The sequence below is a fragment of the Pelecanus crispus genome, chromosome 6 (assembly GCF_030463565.1).
Source record: "Pelecanus crispus isolate bPelCri1 chromosome 6, bPelCri1.pri, whole genome shotgun sequence".
Taxonomy (NCBI): Eukaryota; Metazoa; Chordata; class Aves; order Pelecaniformes; family Pelecanidae; genus Pelecanus; species Pelecanus crispus.
Genome location: NC_134648.1, coordinates 30,065,597 through 30,089,481, shown reverse-complemented (window position 1 = coordinate 30,089,481; position 23,885 = coordinate 30,065,597). Strand labels below are relative to the sequence as shown.

The 23,885-nt window shown below is 52.1% G+C and overlaps 1 protein-coding gene across 1 annotated transcript in view; it reads left to right on the top strand.

The window, feature by feature from the left end:
- The first annotated feature begins 455 nt into the window (after window positions 1–455).
- The window catches only part of CREB3L1 (cAMP responsive element binding protein 3 like 1), a 43,887-nt gene continuing 20,457 nt past the window's right edge, over window positions 456–23,885 (top strand). The window contains exon 1 of the mRNA XM_075713239.1: window positions 456–563. Coding sequence (XP_075569354.1) covers window positions 456–563 — 108 coding nt within the window. The remainder of the gene's footprint in view (window positions 564–23,885) is intronic.

Genomic DNA, 23,885 nt, shown 5'->3' with positions numbered 1-23,885 from the left:
GGGGATCAGCATCAGCACCTCCGGGGATCAGCATCAGCACCACCGCCCCCGGGCCCCCTCCGCAGCTCCGGGAGGGGCGCGGCAGCGCCGGGCAGCCGCCGGGCTCGTCCCCGCCGGCGGCGCGGGGAGCTGCCCGGGAGGCGGGCGCGCTGCCCGCCGCCGCGCTGCCTTAAGGGGGTGTCGGCGAGGGAAGTCCCGCCCCGCCGGCTCCCGGTGCGCGGGCGGGGGCGTGCCGCGGCCGGCGGCGCCTGCCCGGCCCCTCGGCAGCGGGGCACTGACAGCTGCCCCGAGCGGGCACCGGGCGCGGCGCTCCGGTCCCCGGCAGGCGGCTCGCTCCCGCCGCGGCCCCGCGCCCCATGGACCGCCGCCGCCGGGGGGCGGGCGGGAGCGTGCCGCCGCAGTGAGCCCGGCCGGCGGAGCGCGGGGGGCGGCCGAGCCCCCGCGCCGCGGGCACCATGGACAGTATCCTGGAGCCCTTCCCCGCCGAGCGGCTCTTCCCCGCCGCCGGCACCGGCTTCCTCGACCTCGGCGACTTCAGCGAGGCGGACTTCCTCAGCAATGTGGTAAGGGACCGCCGGCTTCCCCCCGTCCGCCCCCCGCCCGCCCCGGCGGGGCGGCCCCGGGCGGGCGGCCGCAGCCCCGGCAGCGGGGACGGGACGCGCCGGCGGGCTCGCCGCGGCCCCCGCTGCGCCCCGCCTGCCCCGGGGCTGCGTGTGCCGGGGTCCTGCCCCCGAGCGCGGGGTGCGCCGGGGGTGCGGGTCCCCGGTGCCCCTCGCCGCACACGGCCAGCGCCCCCCGGGACCGGACCCGCCGCCCGCAGGCGTCCTGCCGCGGGCACCCCCAGGAGACCCCGCTGGGGAACCGCAGGGGGGGTTTTTCTTACAGTGCGCTTTTTTGGGGACTGATGGCTGGGGGAGAAGCGGTGCGGTCCCAGGTGGGGAGCGCACAACCTGCCGCGGCTCAGCGCAGGCGGCACCGCAGGCACGGCCGGGTGCCATCGGGAGACCTTTGGGCTCGGCGCCTCCGCTCTCCTTTGCTCCTAACTTCTCCTCCGAGTGGCATTTGGGAGACGAAGCATCTCCCGCTTGGCGTAAAGGCTGGGCTGATTTACTTTGGAGAGAAGGGTGAGGGGAAGAGTGACTTGGGAGGAAAATGCGTTGCCAGTCCCAAGAAACCAAAGCGGCATTGTTCACCTCTAGGGAAGCTGCCCAGCCTCTCGGAGGAGTCATGCGAGTCCCCGGTCCAGCAGCTCTCCCTGAGCAGCGCGCACAGGCTCTTTGCTGTCCTGCCCAAGCTTTCTGTGGGAGTTCTGCCGGGAATCCTGCAGCCCCTCCGCCGGGGAGGACCCAGCCCTGCGGCAGAAGGGGGAAGGGCCCCACCCCGAGGTGGTTTGGGGTGAGGGTGAGGGCATCTCCTGACGCCGGGCAGCGCACTGCCTGCACGGGAGGCTCCACCGGCCTCTGAGCAGCTGCAGCCGTGGGACAGCGTGCCTGCCCCGGACAGAGAGATTTTAGCCACGGCTTGTTACTCCCCTGTCACAACACCGGCACCTCCCGCGTTCCCAGCGTAGCGCTGTGAGGGTCTCTGAGGTCTCCCTTGCAATGGGAGCAGGGGAGATGCCAGCACCACGACACAGAGGCAGAGGACAGAGAGGGGAGGGCTGTAGCCATTAAACACCTGCTGAATCCACTTTTGCTTTGCTACGCAGAAGATATGCAAAGCCTCTTATGCTGCCTCCCTTGTGGAGAAGAAAGCAGAGGGGCAGAATTTGCGTATGTGTTAAGTGCACCACACTTGGTTATGTGGAGGCACACTGGCTCTGGGAAAGAGATTATGCAGGCAGCCCCATGTCTCACAAATCTCACCAGCTGCTAATTTCCAAGATATTGTGCCTCAAGGACTGCCTCCGGTCGGGCTCTACGGGAGGCAGCAGAGTCTGGCTGCGCTCAGGCAGACCTTGCAATGGCACTTCATCCCTAGACTGAGTGCTCGCTCGCCCTGTGAGGCCTTGCCTGCTTGTATCTGAGGGACCTGTTGTTAGGAGTCTTGTGCTCTCCCTAATTCCATATACGTCCAGTGTGGATGAAGCTGTGGTGATACTAAGCGCTTTATGCAAGGACAGTTTATTCTCTTACCAAAGGGAAAATAGTACATATTGACACCACCCCTTTTACCTAGGTGCTACATGGGCTGCAGTCAGAAGTCCGGGAACCCCTAACCAATATAGGTGGTACATCTTTATAGTGTAAATACAACTTCTGCCTGCAAGCAGACACTGAAAAAGAAGCTTTTGTGTAAGAGTGCCATCTGGTGCCACCTGCCAGGACAGTGTGTTTAAAGTGTGCAGTGGCCATGTGCAGCCTGGCTCCATCCTGCCTCATTTAAATGGCCTTTCTGCTGGGAAAGCTGCTTCTCGAAGTAGCCTACCCTTGCTTTCACGTTAACTAGGTTGTGGTGACTCAGGCATTGTTGTGCTCAGCTTACAAGTAGAAAAAGAAATGCTTTTGTGGATTTTTTCCCAACTGCCAGCACCACAAACTTCTGCTGGAGTGCGAGAGTCAAGCTGATACCTTCTCTTCCTGCAGACAATAAACATAACGAGATTCTGTAGCCACTTCTTGCCTACCAAATCTGTTGGTGATACAAGAGTCAGAACATAATTCATCGCTCTCTTTGTTCTCACTCTGCATAACAACATGGGGGGAAGGAATACACTTACATTTTCTTACTAAATCCAGCAAATCTCCTGGGACCTTGAGATGTGTTGAGAAGTTCTTTTTACATAGAACTGTGCAAAGCATCACCGTGCACAATAGCTCGCAAAGTTGCCAGTGCCTTTGCTTCAAAGATGGGCAAACTTTTCCAGATATTGTTCAACAAGCATTTCTCTTAGAGCAGGCCAGGAATTTTGGCCATAAAATGCCAGTATGAAACATTTTGTGAGGATGATTTCTTCTTTTCAGAAAGGAAGCAGAAAGAAAAGATGGATGAACTTTACTGCAGAGGCTGTGCTCCTTTGGGGGAAGAATTACGTGTCTCTAAGCTACTCTCCTTTCCTGAACCTTGGCACTCCTAATGAGTCATCCTGGTCTTTAAAAAATGGTTCCCTGTATTGTTCATCTAAAGTTGTGACAAAGAAGTAATGAAGGAACATCTGTAGATGCATCCTCAAAAAAGTCTGTGTGCTTGAAACGGAAAAAAAGGTATCAATTTGAATAAGTTGGGGGGTGCCATTCAGAAGGACCCAGACACTTGGGAGGAATGGGTCACCAGAAACCTCATGAAATTCAGCAAGGCCAAATACCGTCTCCTGCCCCTAGGATGGGTGGACTGACCCACCAGGGCTCATGGAGCAGTGCTGTGTCCCAGTAGTAAAGGCGGCTAGCAGCTAGCAACAGGAGGGTGGTGGTAGATAAACAGAGGAATGCGATTATCCCCCTTTTCTTGACAATCATAAAACTGTGTCTGAAATACAGTGTCCAGTTTTGGACTGCCTGGTACCAGAAAGATGTTGATAAATCTGACTGCGTGGAGGGGATGGTCACCAAGATAGTTGGGGGCTGGAGCACTTAGGCTTTGAGGAGAGGCTGAGGGAGCTGGGCTTGCTCAGCTGGAGGAGAGGCAGCTCCAGGGGGACCTAGCAGCAGCCTGCCTGTGCTGGTGAGGAAGCTACTGAGAAGATGGAGCCAGGCTCTTTACATAAGTGCATGGCAGGAGGATGAGCGGTCATAAATTGGAATGGGGAAGGTTTAGACTGGGTATAAGGAAACAATTTCTCACTGTGAGGACAATTAAGAGTGGACGAGGCTGCCCAGAGACACTGTGGAAGCTCCTTCCTTGGAGGTTTCCAAGACCTATCTGGACAAAGCCCTGAGCCACCTGGTCTGCATTTAGTGTTGGCCCTGCTCTGAGCAGGGGATTGGATTAGAGACCTCCTGAGCACCCTCCCAATGTGCGTGACTGCGTGAGTCTGTGATTATATGATGAGGGGCTTTTTTTTTTTTTTTTTAAATCTTAAGGAGATTGGTGTCTGCTTGGTACTTGGAGGGGAAATCTTCAAGGGACACAAAATGCTTCTTTTCACTTCACTTAGCTTCTGCTAACCAGACTTACATACGGTGACTACTAACAACATTATCAGTCTCCTTTTGCTCAGGAGGCCACATACTGCTCTTGAACTTGGGCAACTTTGCTCATCTTTTTCTGCCAGAAGGACCCGCCATAAGTGAGGCTAACCCTTTATGCAGTCTCTGCTTATCAATTTCACCTGTCTGTCTCCTGCCCAGTCCGGCATTTCTGGTCATTCCTGCGAGCACCCATCTATTCACTTACAGCCTACTACAGCTGCACTCAGAGAGCTCTTACTTTCTCTCTCAGCTCTTATTAGTGCTGTGAAACTCTTCAAAAGCCTTATCTTTTGAGTCAGATTCACCACTGTGCTTCACAGGGTTTGTGATACTCTGGTGTCAGAATGAAGGCAGAATAAACCAGCAAAACAGGAGGCATGTTTTCCTTTTTAACCCAGTACCCCAGTGGGTCTGTTCCTTCCCTGTGTTTCTGTATTTTATGGTATGAAAAAATACCTTCAAAGATGACTTTGGATGTTCATGTAAATACAGCTCCATTTTGACTCCATGCTTTTCAAAACATATTCTGTATCTCCTTCAAAAGGGAGACATCAACGCAAAAAAATAGCCTACATGCTAGTTGAGGTCTCTGCTGTTAGAAGTTGCAAAATGGCAATTCAGGCTGTTTCAGTAGTGCTAACCCAGCTCCTCTGGGGAATGCACGGTAACGCGCTCTTTCACTGTGTGATCCTGCGTGCCCAGGCAATGTGACAAACGGCACCTTCTGGAGCCTACTGGGAAACAGCAGAATGGGAGAAGAACTGCTTGTCCCTGTGGGTTGCTCCTTGAGTGCAAACTAAGTTTTATGCCTACCGTGTGCTCTTTCCTTTAATATTGTCCCAGCCCACAGAAAGGAGGAAATGACAGGACTGTATGTAGTGAGCAGGCTGAGAGTGGTGCTGGTGCAACTTGTAAGGGGAGTGTTCCCTGAAGATAAGGAGAGGCTATTCACCATGGATGACTGTTGCTCTTGCAAGAAGCCTGTACACACTTCTATTCCTCTTATGCCTACTACAGGGACATAAATAGCACTTAAGTGGTGCTTAGGTCTTGCACTGACCTTTGGTCTGAGTGAGCTTCATGATGTTTAAGCTCCCTGTCACCATCTCCGCATGCAGTAAGGACAAAAAGCTCAGGCAGATTTGGTCATCCACTTCTCATCCCTTCCAGTTGCTAGAGAGGAGAGCTCTGCTGTAATGGGAGGCTGGATCTCTGGGACTGATGGTGGTCCCTTGTGGGGACACATGCAGAAAGCATTTTGGCCCTCTATTCCCATGCCTGGTAAAATTTGGTCCGTTACACATCCTTGGTTAGTCAGCCAAGTACTGGGCAAGGCAAGACTTTTTTCTTTAAATTTTGCTTGGAACTTGCCAGTCAGAGATTCCTGTGGGATGTGGAGCACAGATACTGAGAGACCTGGTGGGGCCATCAGACCTGGCCTGATGGAAGTGAATCGTAAAATAATAGTTCCTAGATTTTCCTATTTCATTAGTCTCTTTGGATCTGTCTTGTGGTTCCTCCACTTCATGTCCATGCTGCTCCTTATTGTCTCATAGCAGGACTTACACCTGCAGAAGTGCTAGCAGCAGGATGAAACCAGAGCTGAACACAGCAGTTCACGGGTCTCTGAGCCTACAGCATCATCACCGCAGGGTCATCACCAGGAAACATATTTCCATTTTGGTAATGAAGCGGGGGAGAGACTTGAAATTCCTTTGGAAGACTCTAGGTCAATACTTTCTCCACAGAGACTGGGGATCATTCGTGTGTCCCTCCTAGCTGCCAAGAAACTGATAAACATTTGGGATACTCTTCTTAAATAAAAATGTTCATCTGTTGGACAACTGCCTGCATGTGCTGGGGATCCACTGGCCTAAATGTTCATCTCAGCCAAAGTGGGAGAACCCTTTAAATGTGCTGGTAGGCCAGAGCTAGGGGAGAGGTTGCAACTCAGAGCAGGAGTGCAGTAAGGCATGTGTCCAAAACAGAGTTAAACAGTAGAGGCAGAGCCATCATCTTGGTGGGGAGCAGCAGGAAGAACTTTGGTGAAGTGCTTGCAGAGTAAACAAAGGGAGGGTTTGGCAGGGGGTGGAAGCACATCTGTGCATACAGTCCACTCCCACTGTGGGAAGGTGTCAGCAGCACCAGCTGGGAGATGCTGGAGTCATGTACAGCTCGGGCCATGTCTGCCGGGTGATCCCCATCCCTTCTAGCATAAGGCAGTCATTCAATGCCACCACCACTTTCAGCGAGGATAAAACCTAGGGGTCTCATCTGTACAGACCGGGCTGTACAAAGCCGCTGAGACTGTTTCACTGGACCTCCTCCTGGTACCAGTGCGAGTGTGTAAGCATGGTGTCTGGTGGCTTCTGAATCCCATGACAAGTGTTGGGTTCATCAATGCAAAGTGCCTTCTGCTGCCCAGGAGCCCATCTGGCACTGCACTGGTCCCATCCGGCACTGCACTGGTCTCATCTGGCACTGGATGGTCTCATCTGGCACTGCACTGGCCTCATGTGGCACTGCACTGGCCTCATGTGGCACTGTGCTGGTCTCATCTGGCACTGCGCTGGTCTCGCTGAAGCCTGGAACGGAGCTGTCTCTGGTAGAGAGGGGAATTTGGAAAGAGCATTTTCTGAAGGAGACCCTTAAAGGGAAATTTTAGAAGTAGGGATTTCATAGCCACAGGTGCAGCCCTGCTACTCAAAATGTGGCCAGGCTGACACCTCTGTGATGTACTCCCATGTTTCTTCTGAGAATGGTCTACTCCTGGGCTTGCTCCTTTTTTTCTCAGCACTTCCCTGTAGGTTTTTAGACTGTAGTATTTAATTAGCATTTAATATATTACTTATTTACTACTTTAAAAAGTCTCAGTGTTAAAAGAAGCAAATAAAAACACTTCACTCTCTGGAGTTGTCTCTGTGACGGCCACATGGCAGGTCTTCTTCTCATAGTCACAGGCAGGATTGTGCTTGATACGAAGATTTGATTCTCAAGACTGACTTGTACCAGTGCATTTTAGGAAAGGGATGAGTGAACCCTCTAAAGCCGGTGCATCCTTGCCCTGTTGTGGACAGTCCACTGCAGGAAACCAAATGGGACGCAAAAGCCAGTTGGTGACTCTTCTTGCTGCAGAGTTACAGGTGAACAGGTAGGGCACCAGGCATGAAGTGGACCATTACAGCTCAACTAAGAAATGGCCAAGAGCTGTCTCTTGGCCTGATTTGGCTAGGAGATTTCCCAGGGAAATTCCAGGTCTGTGCTGCAGGGTCAGGTGCAGTCACTGATGCTTCACCGGCAGCCCTGTGGCCAGCATAGTTCTTCTTCAGCAGAGGTGTCTGTTAGAAGAGCCAAGTGTGTTAGTCGTCACTTCCAGGCCAGTCTCAGTCCTGGGATTACTACATTCCACCGATCCCTGCTTTCTGCTGGGGACTGTATTTATCCTCCTTTACACCTCTGAACTGCTGGGACTTCGGGTTTCCACATGGGAGATAAGATGTGAGAGCAAGGATGGAATCAAAGCTGTGTTTTTCAGCTGACCCCCATGCTAGCACCATGGCTGTTCTGCTGCAGCCGGTGACTTCTGAGTGTGCATCTTTAATGTAGTTTGGTATCCTCTGGCTGAAATCACCCATTGTGTTTTCAGCCTGGCAATAGGACAGGGTGGGTGCCTGCATGGAGCCCTTTTCTTACTCTTTCCTGTCTGTGGAGCTCAATTGATGTTGTGAGTTGTTAGGTGTTTTCTTGGGTTGGTGCCTGCAAGTTTTGCATCGTCCCTCAGAGCAGAAATAGCTGAAAGGTTGTGAGGAGCTGAGGGCATGGCCAGAGCGGCAGGGGACTGCAGGTAGCATGCTGAAAGGCAAGCTGTGTCTTTCAACCCAGTTGCTCCCCACGTCTGCCATGCAGTGTTTACATCTGTCTAACTTATTCCTAGCTGCTCAAGAAAACAAACTTTTTTTGCTTCTGCTTTCCTGTAGGGTTACATCATTTAAGGTTTTCCTTTCCTGTAGTCTCCTGAGCTGACCTGAACACCCCAGCCTTCCCCTCTCACCCATCCCTTTCTGACTTCTTTACCCATCTTCTCTTTCTTTGCATCTCTCCTTTTACTCCTATTTTCTTAGATCTCCCCAGGGCTGTCCGCCTTTGAAATCATGTGGAGCTGCTCTGGTCTGGTCAGTTGCCAAGTGATCAGTGCTTGACACTGATCTTGACATGTTCTGCCAAAACAAGGTCTCATGAAGGTTGGAACTGCAGATATCCACACACTCTTTCACTCCTTTCTTTCTCTTCCTATTTTATCTTCTCACTTTCTAGGATTGCAGAAATCTCTCATACAGGATAGGATGGAAGCAATGTGCATGGCTCTTCTCCCTGAAACTAATATGTAATTTAAACCAGTGCTGGGGTAATTAGTACCATCTTTAGGGCTCAAAGGTGATGCCTTACGTGAGGTCATTCATTATGATCGCTGTCCAGCCTGTTCCAGAGGAAACTCACCCTTGACTACCTCAGCAAAGTTGCTTTTGGCTTCTCTACACTGTGACTTTGTCTTGATTCGGAAAAATGTTCGTGCAGGTCAGTCTGGCTGACCTGATTAGCAAAGCCTGCTCAAAATGCAGTTAACATTTTTCCTAGAATAGATGCAACGTAACACGTTCAGCTCAGCAATCTGTGTTAGGAGTTCCCCTGCAACAGAATGTCAGGGCTCCCTTGGGAGGAACCTGGCAGCCAAGGCTGGAGGAGAAACTCATATTGGATTGTCAGCATCCCTCCTGCAGGTGAGCTTCCTTAGACAGATGCCCAAAGAACTCCCCACCACAGTGTCATGGGGACACTGGCTTCTCTTCCTGATGCCATGGCATGTCCAGGTGGGAGCACTGCAGCTCCAGAATAACACGTCTCTGCTGGCCGAGGCGCAGGGGCTCTACCTTGCAAACCTGCTCGTCGCTCTGCAGTATCTGCAGCCCTCCCTCTCCTGGGAGGAAAGCTTTTCCCTCCGGAAGGGGCAGCTGAGGGAGAGGGAGACCAGGATGAAGAAGAGGACCCAGGTCCAGAGCTTTGATAGTTAATTGTTGCATGTCAGAGCAGCTTGATGTTAAATGAGTCCCGTAAATTCATGACAGTTGAAGGAAGGAGCTGGGCAGGTGCTTTTGGCTGAGCCCACTGCTGCCCCGGGGGAGGGACTGCAAGCCAGGCAGCTCAGGGAGGAGGAAACCAGCCCTGACATTTGTAAAGACTGTTGATGGAAGGTTTCTTTCAAAGCCTTTTCAGTCTCTCGATCTGAGAGCTCTTTGCCTGGGGAGTGCTGGAAATCTGGCTCTTCTTTCCAAGCAAATGTGGCAGACTCTGAGAGCTGATGAGGTGCTGTTGAGCCACAAATTTTGAATTGCCAGTTGAATGATGTTGGGTTTGTTTTTGTTGTGTTTTTTCTCTCCTTATGGACAGTGGTGCAGTGAGGTTGTTGGGAATGGGAGAACTGTATTTTTAGTCCCAGCTCTGCCAGTTACTTAGCGTGTGATCTTCAGGGTGTCACTTGCAGCAACGCAGCTTTTGCTGCCTATAAAATAGTGCACATCCTTATTCTTACTGGCATAGGGCAGTGCCATCCATGGGTGAAGCAGATTAATGAAAAGTTAGACCAGGGTGGGGGTTTGGTAGTAGATACCTGCCAGGAAAGGTCCACAGGAGCTATTACTTTGCTTCCCCAGTTAGAGTCTCTTTGAATTACTTTGCAGCTAGGGATGATATTTGCAACGTTTTCAGTTTGGCAGATCCATGCTCCACTGCTGTCCCACCTATCCTTTGCCCTTCTCCTGTTCATTACCCCCGCGTACTGCACGTGTCTGATTCTGACCTCAGATACTTCAAGCTAATCCAGAGCAAACTTTCTGTGTCAGTCTGAATGACTGTGTTGGTCAGCATCAGGATTTAAACTGAAGTGTTTGGCCCATGCTGTTGCTGGCCTGACCCTCTTTGGGCCTTTCTGAAAACCAAACAATCTGTGCTTTATAAATCCAGTGAATGGGCTGTACTCATACCTCATCCTCCACTGCACGAGATCCTGGCTCAGTCGCAAAACCTAACTTCTCTCTGGGTTTGGCTCAACTTGCTGAGAGCACCCCGTTACATTTCTGCCCGAAATTGCTGCGTGGTCAGGGCTGTGCCAAGTGCCCAGGCTCCCAAAGTGTATCTCATCTGGTTTGTATCTGAGAAGGAAGCTGAAAGTACCAGAGTGCCATGGCTTTATCCGTCCCCTAGCAGGGCATTCAAGACCGATGTGAGTCCCTCCTGCGGCTCAGCACATGGTTTTGTGCTTTCCCTTTCTCTTTGGAGGTGCCTTTTCACCACAGTAAGTCTGCCTGACCTGTTGTAAAGTTAGGATCGCCATCGTCTACTGGGAAGAGCGATGCAAAGGTTGCTTTCCCATTCTCTGAAGCCTCTCCTGCTCTTCAGGATTTGTCAGATATAGTTGGCAGTAGTCCAGCAGCTGGATTACCATTAAATAATGAGCAAATGGCCTGCAGCCCTTTTTCAGACTCGGCAAAGCACACACCTTTCATTCTTTTCTTACATGTCTTCAAGCCCTGTTTTTATCACACTGGGAGAAAGCTGAGCTCTGGTCAACGCTGGGGAGGGAAAAGAGGGTGCTGCACTCCTTTCTTTGTTGCTAATTAGTACCAGGGTGGTAGCCAGAGGCTGCTAGCTGTGAGAGCAAAACTGTTTTCTCCCTCCCCCCATAACTACAGCCACGGCGAGCAGTCAGTGGCAGCTGTAAGCAGCTGGGGTGAGCCACAGCAGAGCAGGAGCAATGCTCATTTCTTAATTTTTCTGCGTGTTTCAGGCTCCAGGGAGCTGCCCTGGCAACCTCCTCCTTTGTAGCCAGGGGCTGAAGTCCCAGGTGAGATGAAGGCACACATTACTATGTCAACCCCAGCAGCTATGCAGCGTGGTGAGGTCACCCAGCAGCCTCGATATCTACGTGTAAGTGCCCCATCCACTGGTCTCAGATGCCTTTCTGATATTCGATTAAATTGGATTATGTAGGGTTGCCAGAGGATTTATTTATTTATTCTGGGAAAGGGAAGAGGGAAGGAGGCCAGGAGGGATGGAGAATAGGGAAAGAAAGGGAAGAAAAAGCAAAGACAAGAGAGAGGTAGCTATGCAGTTAGCATTCCTGAGCCATCTGGACCTGTTGGCATGGCTCCAGCTGGATGGGTTCACAGGTTTATCCACAGCATGATGTAATCTCCATCGTCCAGCGTTTGATTTTTCTCCTTGTGCTGGATGGCCTTGTATCTGGTGCATGTCTGGAGCGGGCATTTTGATTTCCTGTTGCTATTTGTGGACTTTTCCTGGCCGATCCTCAAGAGCAGCTCGGGCGGTTTGCATTCCTCAAGCTGAAGAAGCAATGCCACCCCGCTGGCGTGGAGCGGAGGCCAGCCACGGCCAGCCTGCCAGCCGGGGAGGAACACCCCTACACAGGGACCAGCTGTGGTTTGCACCATGCCACAGCTGGAGAGACGGTGACACCTCTGCCTGGTGCCTGGGCTGCTGTGGCTGAGCTCAGGAGTCGGCTCAGCCTTCAACATCGGCTCAGAGAGGGCTGGTGAGATCCTCCTTCCTGGCCACTCGTGGGCTTCCCTGCCCTGCTGGGTCTTGCAGCAGAATGGGAGGAAGGAGAATTTGATTTGACCCAAGACCTATTCCTTCCTTTTGTAGATATGAGTACAAAGCAACCAATGATCTCAGTCCCTCTCCCTTACTAATGCCAGCACCAGGGAGCACCAGGGCTCTCGGCTGCCCTGTGAAGAAGGTGGGCTTCCCGGCACATGGGAAGGGGAGCTGGGGAGGATGTGGCCCGATGCTGCCAAGCACCCACCCTTGCTAGGGGCATGCCTGTGATCTCTTTCCCTATATCACTCATTGCCATTTCCAGGAGGCAGTGCAGTCTAACGGGAAGGATTCAGACTCGCGTTCCCTCCATGGTCTGTGGGAGGCAGCCATGCCTCATCAAGGCCAGCCATCTCTTTTTTTTCTTGAGTCCTTCCCAGCACATGAAATGAAGAGGGTTTGCACATCCGCCTCCATAAAAGCATGCTGTTTGAACATCTTTAAGTTACAGGAGCCACACAGGAGCAAAGTGGTCTTCTTCACTACATAAATTCAATAGGGGGTGGGGCAAACAGTAGAGCCGTAGGTCCCCTCCTGCCTTCAGAAACAGAGCAACTCCCACCCTCCTGCATGGCTGGAAAGGTCTGAGATGCCCAGAGGATGAAGATGGGATTTCTCTACAGCGTACCACTGCTGCAAGCAAACCTCAAACCCAGCAATATGAGGGGCCTGCTTCAGAGTATGCTGTTCTCTGCTCTGACTCAAGAGATGTGGGAGCTGTGTGATGAGCCATTAGGCAACAGTTTGACATGAGTACACAGTACTCCCTCCCTCACGATGCCTCATCCTGCCCACATGCCTCACTTAGCTTTGTTTCCTCCAGGGGCTTGGGAACAGGGAAGCTCAGCGCAGTGACCCCAAGGGAGCAAAATTTTGTTCAGCGGAGAATCCTATCGCCTGGTTCAGAAGTTGTCCTGGCTGTACCCGGAGGGAGCAGGGCTCTGCTTTCATAATACCCCAGGGACAGCCTGTCCACCAGGGATGGACTCACTGGAACCACAGAGCTGAGCTTTTCCACCCGACTCAGCTCTGCTGAGCGAGAGAGTAGCTGAGGAAAACGATGGCCTCTTTATAAACTGACTGGCAAAACTCTTGCATCCCTCCTGGGAGTGGGCCAGGGATTCTGAGTCACAGCTTAAGTGGGTTGCAGCCAAGGTAGTCTTACCCAAGACATTAAGTGAGAGAGGAGAGATCCACCCAGCAGTGCCAGCAGAAAGAGAAATAGCCATGACCATAATTAATTATAATATAATGATGAAAAGATTCAGAAACGCACTGCCCACTCCAAAAATAAAGTTTGAGGACAATTCAAATGCTGTACAGAAAAGAGACAAGAGGAAAGAGTCGAGAAAGACCGCCAAAGCCTGCATGTCAGCTGCAATGGAAGGAGTCCCGTCCAGCTGGCCTGGGTTCAAAGAGCTCCTATTGTCCAACAGCATTTCCAAGACACCATTCAAAACTTTAAGAAAATGAACCCAAGATGCAGGGTGAGATTTATCGCACAGTAAAGGCAAGCCAGATGTGTGCACCCTTTCAGAGAGAGGAGATGAGAGGAAGGCGATGGAGGAGTGAAGCAGGGGAGAACCAGGCAGCGGAGGCATGAGGGAAGAAGGTGGCATGAAAAGGTTTGGTGCTGTGAGCATCCAGGCAGTAACAGGGGCTCGGTGCATCTGCGCTGAGACACACACCAGGCACTTGGGAAGGATTTCATATATATGGAGAACTCCATCCTTAGGAAATGTCACTTGGCATTGGGATTAAGGGACAGAAGGGGAAGATCTCACTGAGGCTTTTTCTCTTTTGTTGCACATAAACCCATGATAGATACTAAGAGGTTGTTGTTGCTTCTGGTCCTGGATTATATACCTGCATAATAAGGCCATGTCTGAAAGGATGCCCAGAAGCCAAACCACTGCAGATTTTATCTTAATTTTCTAGGGCTCACACGGCCTTTGTTATTCCTTTGCAGCACCGGCCACCATGGCAGGGCTGTAACTTCTTTTGCCACAGGAATCACTCACTCCCACCTGTGATGTGATTATGTTAAAGTGTAGCAATTAGTTGTAAAGAAAGATAATTTAATCTTTGAATCTGTTGCTAACGTGGTGTTACATGACCACAACCTGCCATCATTAAATAAGTCCTCAAGTTCTCCCTGCCTGAAATGAGACCAGTGTTGTTTCTACTGTCTGCAGAATAACCTGGTATGGTGGCCATGCCATACCACACTCCACAGATTCAAGGGTGACTTGGTTTTGTTCTCAGAAAGACCTCTGGTAGTAAGGACTTGTTCATCTAAGAGCAAAAAGCCTGAGAAAACACTTTGGAGGCTTAAGCTAGAGTCCCTCTTTGCAATGACTTGTTTGGGGACTGTAGTTAGCTTCTACAACAGTTTTTATTTAGAAAGGGGTGGATTTATCTGAAGCCTTTAAACTGAGATGAGGTGTTTCTTTCTGTGAAGCTCAGTTGCAGATAAGTTTGAAGCAGGAGGCATGAATATAGCTGCTGCACTCAGCTATGTCAGGAACCATATTTGATTACCAGACTGGTTCCTCCAGGCCCTAAAACCCATGAAGCCATCCATCATTTCCTTGCGCTGCTCCAGGGATGTCCAGAAAATGGATTCCCAAATATACTGGTTTCTGCAGACACCCCTCCAATGCTGGGGTGCAGATGCCTGCTCAATCTCAGACACAGGAGCTTTCAGGGCAGGTTTCCAGGGCATAATAGGTTTCCTGTCTTCAAAGGAACATGGGATCTTTTCTTCCCAGTAGCTTCTGACTTTACTTGAGCACATGATCCCAGGCATCTTCATGTTTCTACTTCTTTTCAGCAGCTACAGGGTACCCGGCTGCTGGGCCTTGTCGTGGAGGAGTCCAGCTTGGAGAGAGGGTAGCTAGAGAGCCAGGTGTTGGGAAAGGGTTTGCACAGGCTGCCTTTCTCCTTCAGCCTTGATTTTCATCCCATGGCTGAAGTGACTGCATTATCTCTGACCAGTCAGATCTGCATCCTGATCTTTGGAAACACAGGACTTTGACCCCTTGTTCACCAACATCACACCTTCATTCTCCCCTGGGATAGTGTTAATCCAGGATGCTGGCCCAGTAGTGACGAATGGTCTGAGAGGTGTTACTGCCCTTCATGGGCTAGGAAGGGTTTCCTCATTCTCCAGAGACTCTGGTTTCTGCAGCTCCACCACTGAGGTGAAAATGATACCCTCAGCATTGGAGCTGAAGTTTAATTTCCTATCTGCTGCTCAGGGCACAGATTTTCCACTGGGATATTGGCAGCAGGTCAGAAATCTGCATTCCAAGCTGAATTGCTTTGAAAACAGTCCTGGTGCGGGACCCCATTCAGTCTGCTGGTTGCAAAACCCAGCTCTTGCCCAGCCTGGCCACTGAAGAGAGTCCCAGCTCTTGCTCTCCCAAGATTTTGGGTGAAAATCCCTCACATCCTTGAGTCACAAATCAGCTGGTCCAGACTTAGTTGCTCTGTAATTGCCCTTTACAAAGGCCCAAGGAATGAAAGCCACCAGTAATGTTTGGTATTAGCTGCATGCCTCAGCTTTTGGACTTGAACAGAGTACAGTTATCTTCCTCTTCCAAGGCCTGCTTTTCTTTATGGGTCTCCAGGGACCTGCCAGGGGACAAAATGTGAATTATCCCCAATTTTGCTCTCTGAGCACTAAAGAGAAACAGTTTCAATGAGACAAATGAAGCTGATTGATTGTAAAGATAATACAGACCTTTCCTCCTTCTCTGGTTATCTCCCAAAGCAGATTTCCTCTGTCTCCCAGGGCACCTTTCTCATTGCTTAGATTGCCTTTCTTGCAAGATGCAGAGAAAAGGCCCATAAAGGTATGGGGGTGACAAGCTGTGTAGGAGCAGCGATCTGCTGACTCTGGTCGCAGGGCCAGAAGCTTCCAAGAAGAAATGGTGGAGTGGCATTTATTCCAGTTATTGTGGTTATTGAATAAAATTCCCCATCCCACTGACTGGTGACTGGCTTGAGCAGTTGCACCTCTCTAATTTATTTTTAATTGTATTCAACTGTATTTCGTGTTTTTCAGGGATACTGTGAGCTTGGCTTCACTGCAGCATGGCAGCGTAGTTCAAAGAGAGTCATGCAGAGTAAAGCAGTATTTGCTTTCGTTTGCCCTGCCTGCTGCCTTTCATTGCACCATGTTTCCCTCTCCATCAAGCAGAACTTTTTCCTAAACTGTCCAGGCAGACGTGCCATACAGAATTAAATCCATGTGGGCTTTCTCAGGGTAGATTTTGCCTCTAGATTTGCAGAGCTGGGCCAGAGCTGCAGCCCTAGGTTGTGCAGGGGTGCCGCATGCCAGTGGGCATGGCTGCAGACGCTCAATTGCATTCTGGCTGCTGTGCCTCTGTGGGGACTGAGAAGGGATGGATGTGTTTGGGCTCTGCAAAGGGCACGCCTGGGTGGAGGTGGATCAAGGTAACATAGCAGATAGGGTCTTCCCAAAGATGATGGATTAATGTTTTCACACATAATAGGATAAAGTTCACATTAACCTCCTCCACCTGATGCTACAGCAGCTGAAAGACTCCTGGCCCCCCATCATGGTGTGGAGTTAGGGTATCTTTGGGAGCCTGCTGCAAACTCAGCTGAGGCTGCCAAGTTAACACAAAGAGGTAAAGCACCAATTCAGACAAGAGGGCAGAGACCTGGAGGGGTTTATGACGATACAGCTTCTTTCTCTCAGAGCTACCGCTCGTGTGAAGTCTCTGCCCAGAGACTGTGCTGACCTCAGCTTGGGAAGGGGCAAAGAAGAGGAAGAGACCCCTGCCAGCTTGCCCAGGGGTACCTGCGTTCCCACGGAGAACACGTCCCACGCATCTCCGTTCAAACACAGTCCAGCTGCCACCACGACAGCTCAGAGATAAAGGCGGCTTTGTTTTGTGGCAAGCAGGTGTCTTCAGTTCTCTGAGCTCAAGAAAGGCCTTGAAGGACAAACTTTTTATTTACCTTTCACGGACTCCTAGAAATAGCCCCCAAATCTTCTGCCAAATGAGGGTTAAGAGCAGCTGATCTAAATGTTTCATCCTGAGAGAGCTGTGTCCACTTCTGCATATGGTTTAAGTCCTGCTCTAATTTTTTTTATCAGAGTCGGCTGCAAGGGAGTGGTAAGCCAAGGGAAATTTGGGACGTTCATTGCATATGTAGCATACACGCAGCAAAAGCTCGCTGGAAAGCAGAGGCATTCCTCTTTATCCTCCAGGGTGCTGCTGCTGGGAGGAGAGGTGCTTCTGTCTCTGCACACTCAGCGAGTCTCATGCAACAGGCAAACTGTACTGTAGCTGCTTTCCACCCGAGGCCAGTGGAGCCTGGTTTGCCCTAGGGGAAGCTGACATGTTCCCCTTCCTCCCTAGCACATGTATACCTGCATCTGCAGGTGGTTTGAGGGCACACAGATGGCCACACCGCTGTGGCCACACCATGATGCCACTTGTCTTTTGATTTACCTTGCCCTGGGCTCTGCCCTGCTCCAGTCATTCCCTTCGCAGGATGCGTCCAGTCCCTTCCACATCACCACTGCCCACACTGGCTGCTAATCCCGTTTATGCTGAGCACACTCATTCCACGTGTGGGTACACCAGGGTCCATGACTCTTCTGCCACTGCAGCAGCAGGTGCCTTCCATGCCTCCCGGGAGACCCAGCCACAGGCTGGCAGATTGCAACTTTTCACGTACCTTTTTCTTTTTTTTTTTTGTTTCCTTTCAGGGGCAAAAACATTTACGTTAAAGATTTAACTTGCCCACTCCGCCCGTGCCTGCGTCCCAAGATTCCTCCCCAATGAATGGCAGGCTCGCAACGTCTGAGCTGGGTATTGCAATCATGGCCACAGCATTTTGACGTGGCCTGTATTGTGCGTGTGTTTTCAAACAACATCACCCATTCTGTCAGCTGACATATTTCCCCCCCCCACCCCCCACCCCTGCTGGGGTTGTGGGGGACGGGGGGGGGGGAAAACGCAAACGCTTTCTGCCTGCCATGGAGGTTACTGCAAACCGTGGGAGCAGTATGTACCCGAAAGGGTGAGTCTCCCGGAGAGGCTGGGACGATGAGGCACCCGTTAGGCCATCACCGGATGAGAAGGAGCCATGAAGGGGCAAAGGCGAGGTCTCTGCCCCTCGACCTCGGCGTCCCCTCCGGCTTCGGCGTCCAGGCGAGCCGTGCGGGCAGCGCGGCACCGCACCCGGGGGAGCCGGGGCGAGGTGGCGAGGCGCGGCGGGCCGCGGACCGCTCCGTCCTAACCCTGCACTCCTCCCGCCCGCCTCGCGCGGCTCCGCTGGCAGCCGCCTCCCATTGGCCGCCGCTTGGCGGCGTCGGCCAATGGGCGGCCGCCGCTGCCGGCCGTTGGAAGCGTGCCGCGGCGACCGTTAACCGCCGGCGGCTGGGGGAGGGGGGGGGGGTGGCTCCCCGCACCCAGCGGCCGCCCCTCGGACCCGGGAGCAGCGGGGACGCGCTGGGCGCTCCGCTCACCCCGGAGCCTCGGGCCGCTCCGCCTGACGGGGGTGGCGGGGCGTGAAGCGGCTGCGGGCACCCGGGGACCAGGCGGGGACCTCGGCGGGCCGGATCGCTGCTGCTCCCTCGCTTCAGGGTAGTGTCTTGCCTTGGCATCGCTCCCTCAATCGCCTTCTCCTGATTGTGTCTTGAGCCTCTGTCGTCCCTCCTAGGTCTTGTGGCGCCTAGCGCTGGAAATTGTAAATCCAGGTCCTTGGCACCGATGCGCGGTGGAAGGAGGTTTCCACGGCAAGCTGTGCCTGAGCCTTGCTGGGACTTTGCAAGGCACAGGAGACACGGCTGCCGCCGGTGCCACCGAGGAGTAATGGCTTGTAGCACCTTTGGTCTGAGGGGCTGCATGCATGCAGTCCCTGCAGGGAGGGAGCTGATGGCACAGCTCGCCTGTGGGGAAGCAGGTCACCTGCCTTGCTTTCAGTGACCCGAACCCCGGCCCTCTTTCTGTCATTCTGCATTGTTCTACAGACAGCAATAAACTCTGGGCCCAGTTCCAGACCAGGTTCAGTCATACCCTCTGCCACTTGGAGGCTGGGTGTCAGGGAAGCATTTGGTTCACCGTACAGTCCAAGGTCTTGATGCTGAAAGTAATCATTGGGCATTGCCGGCAGTCTCTGTGAAAGACTGAGGGGTGCTGCTGTTTGGATGCTGTCCTGCTGCTGGAGGGAAATAGCGGGGTTTGGAGGTGGTTTGGCCTAAAGTGCTTCAGCCATGCCACGCAGTGAAGCAGGAACATCAAGGGGGTAGCGGGTCAGTGGCAAGCTATCCATGCAGACCGGGGGGCCTGGGCAGACCAGGCATGGAGCAGCAAGGAGCTGCGGTATGTGAGGGGAGAGATCAAGAGCAATACGGGTCAGGACAGAGGGGCATCAGAGGGGGTTGAGAGAGCCAAGAAGTGGTTGGATGATCACTTGTGCCCCTTGGGGTGCAGATGCACCGACCAGACTGTTGAGGAGAAGTGCGCAGCATCTGTCCATCCTGCCTGGATCTCATTAATGCTGTCAAGACCTTCACTTTCATACGGTCTAAAATTCACTGCATTTTAAAGAGAGCAGAAGGACTGTCTGGAGTGTATGGGCTCTTCTTTCCTGGAATGTAAAGGAAACCTCGGCTGTGAAGCTGGAGTGCAGGGGGCTTCATTCCTTAGTGAAAGCAGAGAAGGGAAATGCAGATGTCACAGCTGGGACAGGAGATTTATCTTGGCAAGCAAAGAGGAAAAATACTTTCAAAAAGAAAAGAGAAAACTCAGAAGAATCCCCTCCCCATCTGCACTGCCTGCCAGCACGAGCAGAACCTCCAACCTGCAAAGGCCCTTCGTCTCCTGGGCCTGGGCTGCCGCCCAGCTGGATTAGCCCCTTGCCGCTTTCCCTTTGGAGCAAGACCATTGTGGTGGGAGCAGGCAGGCTGTGAGAACCAGGCTGATCCTGAAGGGAGATTGTCTCCAAACAACTCAGCTGGAGGTGGGAAGGGGAAAGTCACAGTCAAAGGAAAGAGAGGGACAGATGCAGCCAGGATGACCACAGAGGAGAAGTGGATCCAGGGAGAGGAAACCGTCCCCTATCAGCCGTGTGTTGGTGCCACTGGGCTACAAGAGTGGCACCTCCAGGCATCCTGTGCACAACCGGCGCAACCGGGCAGAGGAAAAGGCTTAATGCCCCCAGAGGTCTAACACCAGCTCTGGGTGGGGAGAAATAGAGAGCTTGCATTTGGATGTCTGGATGCCTTATATTAGATCCCAAGATAACTGTTGTACAACAGGAAAGGGTGTTCGAACGAGAAGTGCACGCACGCACATACAGTGTGCTATTTAGACAACCCTAAGCATGAGGTCAGGGTGAAAACATGTGGTGGAAATATGTTTGGAAGAGTCAGTGCCTATGTCGGTCACCACGAGTGGGAGGGAGCAGGAGCCAGCAGCTGACAGATCCGCACTCTCTCCCCATGGCTGAGGTGGCCTCAGCCTGAGCAGATTCTCCTGTGGCACCAGAGCAGCTTAAGGCTCTCTGTTGGGCCTGGAGATAGCAGTGGTCATTGCCTCCCTGTACCTGTGCACGCTGGCTCATGCCCTTCGGGTGCTGCCTCCCTGTCCTCCCAGAACTGGGGGGGGGGGGGGGGGGGGGGGGACAGGCAGCCAGAAATCGGGCTTGGATCAGGAAATACAGCACATCCTCGCCATTGCGTTTCTGTCCCTTGGCTGCCCCCTCCCTGACCGCTCACTGGTAATACAGCTTTGGAAACACATCTCGTGCTATTTCTTGGCTTTGGAGCATAGTTAGAAGGAGAAGGAAGGAGGGTGTGAAAGGGAGGGGGAGATAGCAGGAGCGAATAATGCAAAATGAGACTGTGCTGTGAAGCTTCGTATCCCATCTGGAAGCTGTTTTCCCCCAGTACACTTCACACCCGCTCCCTCTGGGCCAGGATGGTAAGGATCACGTTTCCCAGTTGACTGGTCCCTCTTGCTCAAGCAGGGCCCATCTGCGTGAAAGCTACTTGAGATGTCTTAAAGGAGAATCTCAGCAGAGTTGCAGAGTCCTTCATTGTCACAATTAGAAATTCTTGGCCAATTCCCTGAGAAGCGGGAGCTGGCTGATTTCAGCCTGGCTGGAAGGTGCTCTCGAGGAGAGAGTCTAGGCCTTGAAGAGGCTGTGAGAGGGTGAGCCTGCTCTGCTCATGCTTCTCTGTACATCCTGCCTTCATTCATGTCCGAGTACTGTGGACTCCTTCTTGGACCTTCCACCAACATATGCCTCTGGTCTGCTGAGATCTTCATTGCCACAGTGTCAGCAAAAGTCTCTCCAAAGCCCAGCACAGTCATTTCATTTAGTGGCAGCACATGTAGGCCTTCAGCTGTGCTGGCCTCAGCCTGGGTGGCTGCCCAGCACCTCCTTTGGCATGTGACCTTCCAACCAGGATAAAGCTACTGTCCATTTGGTCAGGTGATAAATCTGCTTCTGTTTATCACTCAGAAACTCAGAGCACTGACCCTGCCATGGTCTACTGTGATCCACACAGCCTTGAGACACCACATGCCGGGACCTGCAGTTCCCCGGAGCCTGCGCTCTCACACCCATTAAGGAAGAGTACAGCTGAAGCCTTCTCTGAGTTTTGCCAGATAGGTGCAGATCCCACAATGAGGCTGGGTGGGACAGAACTTGCATATTCTAGGTTAGCGGGCTCCATCTAAACTAATTAGGAGTGGTTTTGATGGCATCTATCCAAACTAAGCTCTGGGCTGCTCCTCACGATGTGCATCACAGTTGGATCTGGACAAGAGGACACTTTCTCCTCTTACCATGTGGTTGCATGCATGGCTCTCTTTACTAATCCATTATCTGTCCTGAAGTTAACAATACCTGTTGGCCTCAGGAGAGAACAAAGCCAACCCAAGAGACATAGCAGTCTTGCTGGGACATGGTGGCTCAGCTTCCTGCTTGTCCTGTAGTCTCCGTTGTGGATATAGCCAGCTACAAAGCCATGTCATTATCATTGTTTGCTTTACCCTTCCTTCTGCTTTCCTCTGCCTCTTGCTGCTGCCTTTGAGTGAAATAGCAGTCTCCAGCTCTGTGACAGCTCTGGGTGCTCTCCCTCTTTGAGGGCGTCTGATCCTTGGTGCCCTCTTTGATAATAACCATAGTTATTCCCAGTCTCATAGGCTAGCTCCCTTCTCTCCATTGTCTGTGTCGGGAGATGTTGGACTGGTATATGTGTGATTGGCGAGAGCTGAAAGAGGACTGCTTTGATGAGAAGGCTTTGCCAGTATTTAGTTGTGCTGGAGGATAAGATCCAGGAGCCCAGAGAGGGGTACGTGCCCCAACATTTCTGGATTCCCAGGGAGGGTGTGAGTTTCATTCTCTGCTTATCACCCATGTTTTTCCCATAGTGTGCAGTAGGTCTCTGTCTCTTGGGAGAGAATGGGCTCTTGGGGACCTGAACTCCTGCACCTCTGGGAGAACAGTGTTGCCTTCATTCTCACTTCCAAGCAGCGAGGTCCTCCAGTAAGCCTGCTGTGTGGTGTCTAAAAGAAGAACCAGAAATCTGCAATTACTCCTGCCAATGTTGGTGACTGTGTTAAGGCTCTGGTACTCAGCCCCTTGCACTCATTGCTCATCTCTCACCCCTTAGCCACTGCTGGGGAGATTTTTTGGTTTCAGGATAAAACCAGAGGCACATCTGCACCTCTTCCCTCTGGGTAGGTTTGTCCTACAATGGGAAGACTGTTGACTGACCAAGAGATCCTCGTTCTAAGCATGGGTGGGATGCTGCTAAAAAATAGGGTGTGGAACTGCTGCATAAATGCATCTTCTTGACTCTCTTCCCTCCCACTTCTACCTTTGTTAATGCACAGTTGTGAAAGAAATTTGAAGCATGTGGCAGAGTTGCAGACAGCTCTCCCTGCAGCTGTCCATCCAGCCCTGCTTCTCTTCCAGGGTTACATGGTAGTTCTAGTTTTGATGGTTACAACAGTATATATGATTTGAGTGCCTCTTGTTGGATCCCAGCTCTGCTGTGCTGTTATGGTGCGTTGGCAGCCAGAACTCTGAATCCCTTCACTTCTCTGCAGTTACATTCTCACCCTTACCATAAGGCTATCATGTTCATATCCTGTGTTTGCTTGTGTTGTTTAGAGAAAGCAAGACAAAGAACAGCTGTTACATGAGCAGGCAGTCTCTGGGGTTAATGCTCAGGACTCCAAACTCTTTACCCCTCCGTGCTGTAGGATAGGACAAAACCTGTTTTCCAGTGCTTTTTAGATAAGTATCTAACCTAGTTCCATCTGCTGACTCAGCTCCCTCTGAAGAACAGTTATGCTCAGCACAGATGGGAGGTGTTTTCTGATGCTTGATTCAAGTGCAGGAATGCTTCTAGGCAACTTGGAAATGGCTGGGTAGATTTTACCAAGCTACCCCACCAACCCGGCTTCCAGTATGGGAACAAGTGGAGAAAACTTCAGCCCAGACATCCCAAGGGGGGCCTCAGCACTGGGATCTAGCATGAGTGTGCCTTCTCTGCCTTACCTGCACATGCAGTGCCTGCCCTGCCAGGGGAGCCTCAGATGGTGGTGTGTCAGGCTGTCACTCCAGGCAGTGGGAAGACAGGACAAGTGGGAAGGAAGTGAAGGGAGAGAAACCTTGTGTCAGGCAGAATGTAGGCAGCAGGGACTGCCCCCCACTTCCAGTATGTTCTGTGGGCATCTGAGTTTTTAAATTGAGTGACTGAGGGTTGATGTTGGAGGGTGAAGGGCACTGGAACATTGGAGATTGCTGCAGCTCACCATCTCTGTCCCCAGCTTGGTGGGAAGCCTGGGTCTGTTCAGCTGGAGCCTGCTTCACTCCCCAGCCTCACCTCAACACTTTGACATCCAGTGTAATGTTGACAGAGTGATATTGTGCTCAGATAAAACAAATATGCTTTCCTGTAGAAACAGGAACCTGCAGGCTCCAGCATCCGGGGTCCTCTGGCCAACTCCTCCCTCAGTCCTAGTGCTGGGGAAGGAAAGGACTGCATGTAGCCCATGCTCCTCTAGGAGCCGGGCTCTTTCC